Source organism: Myxine glutinosa, chromosome 4 (assembly GCF_964187855.1).
Source record: "Myxine glutinosa chromosome 4, kmMyxGlut1.1, whole genome shotgun sequence".
Taxonomy (NCBI): Eukaryota; Metazoa; Chordata; class Myxini; order Myxiniformes; family Myxinidae; genus Myxine; species Myxine glutinosa.
Genome location: NC_136264.1, coordinates 143,756,544 through 143,771,246, shown reverse-complemented (window position 1 = coordinate 143,771,246; position 14,703 = coordinate 143,756,544). Strand labels below are relative to the sequence as shown.

General features: G+C 46.3%; 1 protein-coding gene across 2 annotated transcripts; it reads left to right on the top strand.

Annotated features, from left to right (window-relative positions):
* Positions 1–738: 738 nt before the first annotated feature.
* Positions 739–12,496, top strand: LOC137425328 (uncharacterized). 2 transcript variants are annotated; one of them, XM_068113644.2, is made up of 3 exons: positions 739–3,664; positions 3,827–3,895; positions 9,649–12,496. In XM_068113644.2, the coding sequence occupies exon 1, from the start codon at positions 1,902–1,904 to the stop codon at positions 3,309–3,311; it is 1,410 nt and encodes a 469-aa protein (XP_067969745.2). In that variant the 5' UTR covers positions 739–1,901; the 3' UTR covers positions 3,312–3,664; positions 3,827–3,895; positions 9,649–12,496. The 2 variants fall into 2 exon arrangements, with proteins under 2 accessions (XP_067969745.2, XP_067969744.2); XM_068113643.2 differs by having other exon boundaries at positions 739–3,895.
* Positions 12,497–14,703: the final 2,207 nt, after the last annotated feature.

Genomic DNA, 14,703 nt, shown 5'->3' with positions numbered 1-14,703 from the left:
CAAAAGAAAACTTCCTTTTGCAAAACTGATATCAGTGACTCACAGAAATCCTCATTTTACTGGATGCTTCATGGATTTTACTCCGCATTGCTTATTTGTCCCTCGTTGCTGTCCTGGAACCTCGGGATAAGGACTGAACTTCAGTAGATGGTCAGGCCAATGTTTCCCCAGTGCAGATTGGTAGCTTCTTACAGAAAAAGCTTCCTCTTTTTTTTGTATACACACATGATCGAGGCTCGTGGAAGAACCAGAAGGGTTGGAATCTTCGTATCGCTGCCTCGAATTGTCGAGCCCTCGTCCATCACGAATATAATTTCTGGACATCGATTTGGTCGATTCCTAGAACCATTTTGAGCATCCAGACGAGTGCAGCCTGTTGTCTCGTGTAAAATGAGTGCGGGCAACTTCAATGGTCCCAATGTGTTGGAATATTATTCATTTATTTTTGGAGGTCAAAGGTCAGTGTAGCTGTTTATTGTCGAGGCTAAAGCTGCGGCTTTTACGCCGCTTTTTCACGTCATCCACGCAGCAAATCGTCCCACGCAGTTCGGACACGGACAAAACGTGCACGCGTGCAGACACGGCTTGTATCGGTTAAGACGCGCATGTGCGGGTGACGCAGTTTCCGACTTTCCATTCATCTCTAACCGCGTGACTCATTCTCGCCTCTCCTCCCGTCCAGCATGACAGTTGCCTCCCCTCCTTTTGGGTGGAGGCACAATACATCAGCCAGGACGGATTCCGGTCGGTCTCTCGCTCTCTCCTCGTCACCGGCCTCGTCCATGTCTTTCTACCCTCCGTGTCTGGCACCGGCCAAAAGATCAACGGGACAACAGGGTAAGCGGGCCGAGAGATGTTCACGGGAGGAAACCATGGTTTCGGCACTGTTGGTGGAGTATTTATCTTACAGAACGGTATTGATCGATACATGATGGAAAGTAAATTGCAAGTTGTGAAGATTGCCGGAGGAGGGAGTTGGCAGTCACACGATACTACTTGAATGCGAGTCTCGATGAGTCAGACTGGGTTGAAAAGAGGAAGTGAGGAAAACGATGCTTCGGAATGGGGGTGTGGAGGGGGAAGAGGGAGAAGAGAGAGATATGTGGTGGTGGCAGTGGTGGAGAAAAGAAGTGGGAGTAGAATGAAAGGTGCTGGACGGGGGTGGTGGTGTCAGGGAGGATGTGGCACGAATTATTGCCTCGCCGGGGAGTTTGGGGGCCGTATGAGGGTTTGCACTTGGAAAGCGAGAAGCAAAGAGGCGAGGATGGTGGTTTGAAAGGTTAATGACGTCATGGGGAGGGGGTGAGTGCGGAAGGAGTGTTCCGTTGGTACCACCGGGCGTTTGGGGTAAGAGGCGCATTGCAGGGGATATGGAGAGGACGTTGTTGTAGTTGGCGTGGAGCTGCAGACCGAATGAGAAACGTAGAGACTGCTCGGTGCACGAAGGGAAGACGTTCAAAGGTGAGATTTGAATGGACAGAAGCGTGCGGAGTGCAGGTGGCAATAAAACACGACGGTACTCTATTACCTGGACGTGCATGGAAGCGGCAGATATAGCTGTGCAAAAGGAGCAAGACGATGTAGGTCGCAGTGCACATACACAGGAGGTACTGTGTGTGTGTGTGTGTCATGGGGTGTTAAGGATTGGTAACAGAGTGAGGGATGTGAGGATCAGCACCTTCAAGTAGGACATGGTGAGGATTGGGAAAGCGAGAGATACGGAGGATTGGCTGTGGGATGTGGATCAAAGAGAGAAATGTGTGGGTGATGATTGGCAACGGAAGGTGGGACAGTGAGGATTGGCAAAGCAAGGGACGTGGGCATTGGCAAAAGCGAGGGACGTGGTGAGGATTGGCAGCGAAACGAGGGATGCGGTGAGGATTGGTAAAGCAAGCGCCACGATGATTGGCAAAACGAGGAACATGGTGAAGATTGGTATCGGAGGAAAGGACGTGGCGATGATTGGCAAAGCGAGCGACGTGGTGAGGAGTGGCACGGAAGCGAGGGTTGTGGTGGTGATTGGCAAAACTAGTGACATGGCGAGGATTGGCATCAAAACGAGTGACATGGTGAGGATTGGCATCAAAACGAGTGACATGGTGAGGATTGGCTTCAAAGCGTGGGACGTGGTGAGGATTGGCATCAAAACGAGTGACATGGTGAGGATTGGCTTCAAAGCGTGGGACGTGGTGAGGATTGGCATCAAAGCATGGGACGTGGTGACGATTGGCATCAAAGTGTGGGACGTGGTGAGGATTGGCATCAAAGGTAGTGACATGGTGAGGATTGGCATCAAAACTAGTGACATGGTGAGGATTGGCATCAAAACGAGTGACATGGTGAGGATTGGCATCAAAACGAGTGACATGGTGAGGATTGGCATCAAAGCGTGGGACGTGGTGAGGATTGGCATCAAAGCGTGGGACGTGGTGAGGATTGGCATCAAAACGAGTGACATGGTGAGGATTGGCATCAAAGGTAGTGACATGGTGAGGATTGGCATCAAAACTAGTGACATGGTGAGGATTGGCATCAAAGCGTGGGACGTGGTGAGGATTGGCATCAAAACGAGTGACATGGTGAGGATTGGCATCAAAACGAGTGACATGGTGAGGATTGACATCAAAGCGTGGGACGTGGTGAGGATTGGCATCAAAACGAGTGACATGGTGAGGATTGGCTTCAAAGCGTGGGACGTGGTGAGGATTGGCATCAAAGCGTGGGACGTGGTGAGGATTGGCATCAAAACGAGTGACATGGTGAGGATTGGCATCAAAGCGTGGGACGTGGTGAGGATTGGCATCAAAGCGTGGGACGTGGTGAGGATTGGCATCAAAACGAGTGACATGGTGAGGATTGGCATCAAAGGTAGTGACATGGTGAGGATTGGCATCAAAACTAGTGACATGGTGAGGATTGGCATCAAAGCGTGGGACGTGGTGATGATTGGCATCAAAACGAGTGACATGGTGAGGATTGGCATCAAAACGAGTGACATGGTGAGGATTGACATCAAAGCGTGGGACGTGGTGAGGATTGGCATCAAAGCATGGGACGTGGTGAGGATTGGCATCAAAACGAGTGACATGGTGAGGATTGGCATAAAAACGAGTGACATGGTGAGGATTGACATCAAAGCGTGGGACGTGGTGAGGATTGGCATCAAAGCGTGGGACGTGGTGAGGATTGTCATCAAAGCGTGGGATGTGGTGAGGATTGTCATCAAAGCGTGGGATGTGGTGAGGATTGTCATCAAAGCGTGGGATGTGGTGAGGATTGGCATCAAAGCGTGGGATGGGATGTGTATATGAGGAGCATGTAAGTGGTTGATTCAAAGGTAGTGAAAGCGTTAATCTTGTCTCGTGGAATGCATGGCATGCAGACTGCACAAGAACCCTGGAGGGAAGGGTGAGAGAACATTCAGCAAACGAGGGAAGAAAGTGCACCGACATTTTATCTACTCCGAGTAAATGTGAAGAAAAAGGAAGATGTAAACAAACTGCGGACGTGTACATGTTTCCCTGCACCAGCAACCGAACACTTCTATATACCGATGGACGTAAAGTGTTCGGAGGGTACATCTGTTTGAAGCATCCATCTATTGATAGGGGACAATTGAACTGGCCGTCCAGATATTGGAACCCATCAGCATATCACAAAAAGGGTGAGCAAGGTGGGGTAGAGATTGGGAAAAGAAAAGTACATTTCAAGGGGATTATAACAGAGAGAAGGAAAGCTGTGGGGGTTGGGGGGATACGGGCACTAATCCTGGTGTATGTACACATGATGTTGCAAGACTAAGTGGTGCTGTTCCATTGGCCTTCAGGATTGCTGATCCCGACTGCACTGCCCATCACACCTGCTTAAGCGAGTCCACCGATGACATCAGGACATTGTGAGTGACTTTGAGAGTGGTTGCGATTCCTCACAACCTGCTGTTATTGATTTGGGTTTTAATGGTGTGGCATTGTGAAAGCGATCTAATCACACGGGATCATTAATCTTACTCATCAGCATGGCAAGGTTTGGTGGCGGAGGGGGTGGGGGAGGGGGAGGGGACGGGGGCAGGAGGAGGGGGGATGATTTGGCAAAAAGCCATCGAGTGTTACACTAAGATGCAGAAGTACCATACTGTGCTGCTAACAACCTTGAGGATAAAAATGATGTGACGTGAATCAGTGTTGCAGAAAGAAATGTTTCAAAGACTCACGAATAAGAGTCGGCACCACCTCCAGTCCTCTGATGATGATGCACCACACACAGACACCCTTCCCCAAATTAGGCCTATACTATTATCTCACAACCTCCCTTCCCTTGTCGTCTTTAATATCATATTTTCCCTCTTCTTCTTTCTTAAGCCTTGATCCCAGAAGTAAGGGGTCGGCTGTTCTGGTCCGTCTTCTCCATTCCCCTCTGTCTTCTGTGTCTTCCATCAATTCCTTCTCCTTAAAATGTCTTTCCACTCCGTTCCTCCACCATGATGATCTTTTCTCTCAGGCTTGTCTCGCAATTTACCCCAACCCTACTGTGTATGTATTAAATAGATTTGCTCCTCCTTTTATTAGCTGTTTTATGTCAAATACAACTCACTTATACAAGCATTAAAACATGGATATTTGCAACAACAAAAACATGGGGGAGTGGAGGAGGAACTGAAAAGGCAAAGGCACAAGCTGCTTACTAAGGTAAACCAAGATCTGCAGGTTCAAGTACAAAACTGAAAAGAGAATTTGGATCCGCCAGTAGAACACAAGGTGAGGTGATGCCTTGCCCTGCCAGCTGATCAAATGCAGCGATGTGATCGTTGCCATTGTCGTTAACAATAGGCAGGTATGCTTGCGAGTTCAAACAGCAAAGCACTATTCGCTGGGTTTGTGGACTTGTCTAAGAAATATGATCTTATCACTCGCAACCCCAAATCCTCCTTTCAAAGACAACATCAATACTCCATAATCAGCAAATTGCTCTTCGGTTCCACTTGGCCACATCAGTTGAAAAGTTTTAAATGCTAAACCGACTTTGTGTCTAAAAACATATAGAAAGTTATACATACAGCCATTCCATCCAGATGTGCTTGCATAAGATGGTGAAAACATGTTAGAGACCACGTGTTTACAATGGTGCACACAAGAGGTGGTTGGGAGGGGGAGAGGAGGGCGAAGGTTAAAAGACTTAAAAGTATTGAGGGGAGGTGAAACAAATTTGGGAGGAGGTATGAGAAAGAGGAAAACCAGGAAAGGGCACGTCATCTTAGAGCAAAGGCATGTAATGTAATAACAATCAGCTAAATTTGCATACTTAATAAGTAGATGGACCAATGCAGGACTCTTATTTTATATTGTCTAGTTATCTTCAACATTTACCATAAATCGTATTCTTGGTAGTGTGGTGCTTTTGATTTCCTATCATGATTGTGGTGTGCTTGTGAAGCATCCAGATCACAAGGACAATGCCAGAGCCGATGGCTGAGCAGGATCTCATTCACATTTCCAGATCACAAGGACAATGCCAGAGCCGATGGCTGAGCAGGATCTCATTCACATTTCCAGATCACAAGGACAATGCCAAAGCCGATGGCTGAGCAGGATCTCATTCACATTTCCAGATCACAAGGACAATGCCAAAGCCGATGGCTGAGCAGGATCTCATTCACATTTCCAGATCACAAGGACAGTGCCAGAGCCGATGGCTGAGCAGGATCTCATTCACATTTCCAGATCACAAGGACAATGCCAAAGCCGATGGCTGAGCAGGATCTCATTCACATTTCCAGATCACAAGGACAATGCCAGAGCCGATGGCTGAGCAGGATCTCATTCACATTTCCAGATCACAAGGACAATGCCAGAGCCGATGGCTCAGCAGGATCTCATTCACATGTCCAGATCACAAGGACAATGCCAGAGCCGATGGCTGAGCAGGATCTCATTCACATTTCCAGATCACAAGGACAATGCCAAAGCCGATGGCTGAGCAGGATCTCATTCACATTTCCAGATCACAAGGACAGTGCCAGAGCCGATGGCTGAGCAGGATCTCATTCACATTTCCAGATCACAAGGACAATGCCAGAGCCGATGGCTGAGCAGGATCTCATTCACATGTCCAGATCACAAGGACAATGCCAAAGCCGATGGCTGAGCAGGATCTCATTCACATTTCCAGATCACAAGGACAGTGCCAGAGCCGATGGCTGAGCAGGATCTCATTCACATGTCCAGATCACAAGGACAATGCCAAAGCCGATGGCTCAGCAGGATCTCATTTAATTTTCCAGATCACAAGGGCAATGCCAGAGCCGATGGCTCAGCAGGATCTCATTCAGAATTCCAGATCACAAGGACAATGTCAATGGCTCAGCATGATCTCATTCAGATTTCCAGATCACAAGGACAATGCCAGAGCTGATGGCTCAGCAGGATCTCATTCAGATTTCCAGATCACAATGCCATGTCAAATCCTCAGCAGGATCTCATTCAGATTTCCAGATCACAAGGACAATGCCAGAGCTGATGGCTCAGCAGGATCTCATTCAGAATTCCAGATCACAAGAACAATGTCAATGGCTCAGCATGATCTCATTCAGATTTCCAGATCACAAGGACAATGCCAGAGCTGATGGCTCAGCAGGATCTCATTCAATTTTCCAGATCACAAGGACAATGCCAAAGCCGATGGCTCAGCAGGATCTCATTCAATTTTCCAGATCACAAGGACAATGCCAAAGCCGATGGTTGAGCAGGATTTCATTCAGATTTCCAGATCATCAGGACAATGCCAAAGCCGATGGCTCAGCAGGATCTCATTCAGATTTCCAGATCACAAGGGCAATGTCAAATCCTCAGCATGAGCTCATTCAGATTTCCAAGAATGGATATTGTATGTGGATGTGGCCTTGGCTTGTCACTGATACCAACGCTTCTTCCTCCCATGTACAATGCACCTGCTTTCTTTATCTAATTGTAAGTGGCAATTTTGCACCTTTGCTTGTTCTTTCAAGATTTTCTACTTACTTGGCTCATCTGGATTGGTGCAGTGCACTCAGAATCATGCATGCATGACATTGGGAATGCCAGAGTTTGAATCACATCCTGCATAAGGTTTGTTTTTTTAAATACAAAGTCAAGGCTCGTGGAAACGCCAGAACACAGAACGGAACAGAACATAACAGAACAGGAAGAATGTAGTGGAAAGGGGAAACACAGCGGGGTAGAAGGAAAAGCAGGGTAGACAGACATTACAGAGGGACACTTGGACAAATAACGAAATTAAATGGAGGGGGAGGATGTATGGTGGCAACAAGATGGGTACAAGCTCAAACAGCAAGGAGAGGAATGGAAAAACTGGTAATGAGACAGAAATCAAACAACAAACGAAAAGGAGGGTGACGTAGAGTGGGGGGGGGGGAGGGGGGGGGTGCGGGGAGGCACAATAACCTGAAAGGACAAGGTGGGCATGGGGATGGTCAGTGAGGGTAGAAAATATCATGAGTATGAATGGGCGATGATGAGGTCAACAGCTAATGAAGCTCTGGAGGGCAGAATGGGATTCAACAGATTGAGGAAGATTGGTCCACAGGTGAGAGAAAAGAGGAAAAGATGAGTAGAGCTGAGCAGTGAGCCTGGATTTTAGTACTTTCACCCAAAGTGGAATACTACCAGGCATGTGCATCCTGCAGAAACCTTAGTGAGGTGGTGGGATAGGGGGGAGGAGGCAGAAGAAGGAAAGGACAGCAGGTGCAAGACCATGAAGGAGGTGGGAGAAGACAGGGAGGACACAAATTTATTTATTTATTGTTGTGACCCTGTGTTCAGAATAATTTCCATAAAGACTCCTTCACTAAGCTCCTGTTGAGATAGTAAAAATGTAGCAAGACTGGTTAAGTGTTGAACAAGTGCAGGTTCATCCTTTTTGGAATTGCAAAATGGCTACAGCCTTAATGCTCGCAAAGGTAACCTTCATGGCGCAGGTCCATGTTATTTGGTGTGTTCCTCAAGATGCAAAGGTAAAACCTCTACATACTACCCCTTCATAAAGAATATATGTGATGGTCAATTGGGTATTTTGATCATCTCCAAAAGTGGTGATGCCTGTCATTAAAACTGATGATTTCACTGACAGGCGTTGCGGTCATTCATTGCATAATTCATTATTTCCCCCTTTTTTCTTTTTAAACCTAAGCCCTGGAAAACAAAATTCCATTCAGCCAAAGTCTTATTGGAAGGTAGACAGAGTTCCCAAGTTTTAAACTTTTGCAACCTTGCTTCGAACAGATGCAAAATAATTCAGAGCCCTTGGGCCCATCATACTTGTGCCCCTATCTACAGCTTCGTATACCTGTCCACTGGAGTTCGTTCTTATCCCAAACAGTAAATAGACTTTGATGTCAGAAAGCAGTTGCCTACCGCAACCTACATCTAGTTGAGAGAGCCGGTGTTGTGTCCCCATCCAAAGGATGGCCGGCTTTGAAATGCATTTCCTGCTGGCACTTCAGAACGGCAGTTTTTAGAGAACTTCAACCATGTCGGATATTGAACCGAAATTGGGCAGCCTAATGTCAAGTACACGACCAACATAACGATTGTGCACTCACCTCCGCCCCCCCCCCCTCCCTCCCTCTCAGATGTAACACATTCTTCTTCTATTCATAAACTTTGACCTCATTTCTAATTTTAAACTCAGCACTTTCTGGGTGTGCTTGGTGGAGATTACCCTAAGAGGAATAAGGTGTTTTTTATTCGCAGAGATGAGCCTAGACTTGTAAAAGCCTGGGGCCCTTCAGGCATTGTTCTTCTCATTACATTCTCTCTCTTACACACACGCACACGCACGCACACACGCATGCACGCACACACGGATGCACGCACACACACGCACGCACACACACACGCGCACGCACACACGCACGCACATGCACGCACGCACACACGGACGCACGCACACACACGCGCACGCACACGCACGCACACACGGACGCACGCACACACAGACGCACGCACACGCACGCACACACACATGCACGCACACACACACGGATGCACACACACACATGCACGCACGCACACGCACGCACACACACGCACGTGCACACACACACGCACACACACGCACACACGGATGCACACACACACACGCACCGCACACACACACGCACGCACATGCACGCACGCACACACGGACGCACGTGCACACACACGCACGCGCACACACACACACACGCACACACACACACACGCATGCACGCACACACACACACACACACACGCACACACACACACTTGTATATGCACTTGTTTTTCTTTGTTTGTTTTTACCCATTTCTCTACATCCCTGCAAGTCATGTTTTTTTTTGTTTTTTTCATGCTCTGCCATGCTGTCCCCATATATTAAATAATGTTTCTAACCTGTCAGAATGAATTCTGGTGATATTAATGATAAATATATTCTTGATTTTATTCACATACAAATGAACCTTGTGAACATAACTGACAAGAGAAAGTTATTTGCCAGCAGGAGGTAATGCCATACATGGACAACACCGTACACACAGGTGTGCCTCCAGTAGTTTACAAGGTGGATGTTATCAGTATTTCACATAAAAGTATTTTGTATTTTCCAGGTGTTTCTAATTTAGTTTTCCATCCTCAGGGTTGAAGTGGCTGGACAGTTTCTTAAATCCTTTGTGAAACATGCCATCAACTATTAGCCATCGGATGGCAAGCAAATGCCCCAAGGAAGACCCAAAGTCAGACTGACAAGATAAAGGTCCAGTGCTGCCCGCTGACCCAGCACACATTGTAGAATTCTGTGCCCTACATGCAACAGCTACATTGTCTGCTGGGTTAGTGTGTAGTTTTATCAGCCTGAACATCAATCTACAAGCAAGCCATTGTTGGGTTGGTTTGCTAAGTGAAGTCGCACTTGTATACCAACTGTTACACTTTGAGTTGAGGTTTATATCGTCGTTATGTGTTGTTAGCACACAAATTGGCACGTGACCTCTTTGCTGTGAAATTCTCTGTGTACTCGCATCTGCATTGTCCATTATTTGAATGTAAGAAGAGTTGCAGCACTCAGTCTTGAATATTTGAATGCTCAATTATATTTGAATGCTCAATATTTGAATGCTCAATATTTGAATGCTCAATATTTGAATGCTCAGTATTTGAATGCTCAGTCTACACATGCAAGTTGTGCACAATGGACTTTCCTTGCATTTGTAGTTACTGTGCTAACCCGTTGATAACTTTCCACTATGTATATCATTCTGAGAAATGGTGTTCTCTGGGACTTCCTTATGCTGGTGGTGGTTTGATGGTGTCCTGTAAGACCTGTAACAGAGCATGGGGTACTCGTGGCTTGTTGCCAACATTTTGAAAGACATTTTTACACAGAAAGGTTATCTTGGATAACACCCAAGGTTTTGAGAGCTGAGGTGTATGAACGGCCGTTGGTAAGTCAAAGATTCGGATGGGTTATTTAGGCTCAAACCATAGAATAGCAGAACGGATGAAATCTAAGTGAACACAGCATAAACTAGAACGGCACTCGGTAGAGCGCAGACCTCCGCCAGGCTGAACAGTCTATGTTTTATATCCACTGATAGACCGGATCTGGATCCGGACCTGATCCAAAATCTTACCGGCTTGTTCTTGTCACCGAACCAACTTATCCACCTAGTTTGGTCAGAACTCGTCCACAGCTTCAAGTTAGAATCGATCTATAATTTTTGAAAATGACAAATTGTATTGTTGATGTCTCCTGTTCCTCTTCTGCTCCAACAGGTTCATCTAATCATGTGCTTGTGAGATTCAACATCTCTCTCGCTATTGTCAGAGAGCTGCCTCAGCACTGGCAGTTCGCTCAACTCTTTTGACAGTAGTTAGTGTACTCAACTTGTCTTGTATTCAACTTGTCAGTTGGTGTACTCAACTTGTCTTGTACTCAACTTGTCAGTTGGTGTACTCAACTCGTCAGTTGGTGTACTCAACTTGTCAGTTGGTGCAGTCAACTTGTCATTGGTGCACTTGACTGGCAGGGATTGCAAGATGCCCTCTCGTGTCAAGACTAGTTCTTCATTTCCACCTCTCCTGATATCAATAGTGCCTTGGAATCCTTCCACACAAGCTTGGTTTCCCTTAAGTACAGATTTATACCACCTTATCTGCAGTTACCATACCTATCTTCTCGCTCCTGGTAGGCCTACACAGAATACTGGTGGTGAGGCAATTGCCTTCAAACAACTTGCCTCTCTTCCTAGATGGCGAATCTAACTGAAGACAACCTCAGATCGTTCCACAAAGCCTGGAACAAGTGTGTGTTCACTCTTGGGAAAGTCAGAAAACAACATTTGGCAAACACTAAGGCTGAACTCTCAAATATGTCTCCTTCAAAGACCTGGTGGTACCTTATTTAACTCTGTCTCTGGTGTATGCTGCCCCTCCATCCCTTCCCTCACCTCAAATGGCACCACAGCCCACTCTGCTCATGAGAAGGCCGTATGCCTCAAGTCTGCATTTGCTTCTACAGCTTGTGTACCCAAGCCTTCACTCCCTACATTTACCCAACCCTCTCATACCCAACTGCTCCTAGATACTGTCTTTCTCACTTGAGAAGGTGGAGACTGGAGTGGTTTCTGGAAAACCTCGACTCCGATTCTGTGACGGCCAGATGGAGTCATGCATGTGTCCTAAAAACCTGATCTGCTGCTCTTGCTCATCTTCTTTCTGCCTTAGTTTTCATTCCATCATTCTCTCTGGGGCAGTCTCTGACTGCTTCGGAGTTAGCCAACATCACTGCAATACACAAACATAGTGCAAAAATGGATCCTCTTCACTGCAGACCGATTAGCTTGCTTCCAATAACAGCTTTTCAAGGTCTTTCCTTGGCCCGTTTGAACATTTGACAACCTACAAGGACTTGACTTGAGTACTGCTCTCCCCTTTGAGCTGGCACCTCTGCCTCACAACTTGCCCTTCTTGATGCCATGGAAGATAAGGCTCTCAAAATCATTGCAATATCCCACGACGAAGCTGAGTGTATAGCCCTGTTACTTTTATGTCACAGACAGGTTAGTGGCCTCTAGGTATTCTATCTACTCCTTTTTTTGTCTTGCATCGTCTCCCTTCTCTTGGCTCTGTCCCTCCCAGTTTTCTGGAGGCCACACATGGTCTGCCATTAACTATCTTCTTGTTAAAATTCCAAAATCCAGACACACCAGTGAGGGCAATGCAACGAGGCCTCACTAACTCCACCACTGAACAGCTCCATCCTTATTCGATAGTCTCTAAATAAATACCAAAAATGGTATTTATAATCTGAAATGTAACCCAACTGTCCGAGGTTTTCCACCACCTTCCTTGACACTGTGCCAGTCTTTTTAGCATTGCATTGAGGTCTGTAACTGTACATATTCCAAACGTCCGGAACTCAGGAAATGTTTCAACTATTCCTTAGATACCCAAACTCATCAATAAATGTCAGCTTTTTAAAAAGATTACTTGTCTGTTTTTTTTCCAGATTTAATTTGATCTGCCATCGTGTCAACCTCAGTCTCAAAACAACCTATAACCTGGACATAGACATGCATACATACATATACTAGTGGAAAAAGTACCTGTGCATTATTTAGACCTACATGAAAACAAACACATCACGTTGTCTGGTCATATCAATATTTAGGGTATGACAAACATGAATGACAATGTCAACACATGTGTGCAAGACACTTCTCACGAACACTTAGGCACAGAAGCCACACGGGTTTATTCCCGAACCCACGAACAAAGAAACACGACACAACAATTGAAAATGCAACAATAGTGATTTAATAAAAATAAAGCAACAAATGAAATAAATGCCGGGGTAAAATAATTGAAATTCATACTTGAGGATCCTCCACTCAGACACAAAAACAGACAAGGGGAAAGGTTTAAGAAATAAAATGTTTTCTTTTAGTCAGTCGGCACTCAACTGTGCCCTCAAAATGGTGCTCATGGTGAGGTCTGCAGTCCAAGGTGGCCCGAAGCCGCTCACGTGGGAAACGCTCGAACAATGGCACAGAGTCGCCCTCCATGGCGCCACAAGCATCAGGTAAGTATTGCGGGTGGTCCGAATCGCCAAGAGCACCCACAACCCGTCGCCAACATCTTCTCCTCATGATTGAAATAGTTCCACAAAGACTCCGAAAGCTTTCTTCACAAGCGCACACGAGCCAGAAGCAGCCGAGCCACCCGAGAGAGAGAGACAAAAGACAGGAAGAAACGTGCTCTTCTACCTCTTTTTCGAAGCCTCTATATGACATACTGGCCAATCCCGAGCCACATCGAATCACCCATCATGCTTGACCAAACACGAACCTCGGGGCGTGGCCTGCCGGTTATGATCCTTTGGAGGTGGGGTTTAGTTGCTGACCGGGAATGTTATGTCGGTTATTGTTTAATGGATGATTTTATGGCCGGCCTTGTTATAATTGTAAAAACGTAGGGAAAAGCCACAGGAGGCAATCACAAGCTGGGGGAAAACTAACCTTAACCCCTATCTACTTAACACAGCTTCACCCCCCCCCCCCCCCCCCCACCCTGTGTGAGGACACATAACAATCTTAAGCTCCAGTTTCCCTACGTAATACATTAAGATGTCTCCTACTCGTCCACGGTCCATGCTATACCTATACAATCCTGCCTGTACTATGGTATTCCATCACTTACCCCCCACAAACGTAACAGTATAAAACCCCCTGAGTCAATACTTCATAAAAGCACCTTTGGCAGTGATTACAGCTTCAAATATTATTGTGTATGTCTGTATCAACTTTATAAACCTGGATTTGGGGAGTTTCTCCCATTCTTCCTTGCAGATTTTCTCAATCTCTGTGAAGTTGGATACAGAGTATCGGTGAACAGAAATCTTCAAGTCTTTCCACAGATTCCCAATGGGATTCATTGTTGCTTTTTCGGGTTCATTAGGACAACACATCACTATTCCATCGACCTAGTGGCTTTCGGCTTATATACTGGTCAATGATACACCTCTAACTGTGATTCGTGAGGATGCTAGATCATATCTGGAACCAGCAAGTGCCATCTGCCACATGGACACATTGTCTTTTGCCCCACCAATCACAACCAGAATGCATCACCAGTGTTGGAAGCCTTAAACAATTGGACAATTTTTGGACAAAACAATTGGACAAAACTTAAACAAAACAGTGGACAATTTTTGGGATTCCAGTGTTGCTTTGGCTGTATGTTTGGTGTCGTTGCCCTGTTGGAATGGAAATCTTCACCACAGTCTACGGTCTTTTTGCAATCTGAAGCAGGGACTCCTCAAAGATTTGCCTGTATTTGGCTCCATTCATTATTCCCTCTATCCTTGCAAGTCTCCCAGTCACTGCCGCTGAAAAGCATCTCCATAACATGATGCTGCCACCACCATGATTAATGGTAGGGATGGCATTAGATGAGTGATGAGCTGTGCTCGGTTTCCGCCAGACATAGCATTTTACATTCAGACCAAATAGTTCAATTTCCTTCTCATCAGACCACAGAATCATTTGCCTCATGCTCTCTGAGTCTTTCACATGCCCTTTTCCAAACTCCAGGCATGCTGTCATGTGCCTCTTTTTCTCAGGAGTGGCTTCCGTCTGGCCACTCTCCCATAAAGCCTATATTTGGGAAGTGCTACAGAGTCTTGTCCTTCCAG

Bases quoted from the DNA above. Each gene is read 5' to 3' on its own strand.
- LOC137425328 (XM_068113644.2), top strand. From the start codon at position 1,902: ATGATTGGCAAAACGAGGAACATGGTGAAGATTGGTATCGGAGGAAAG.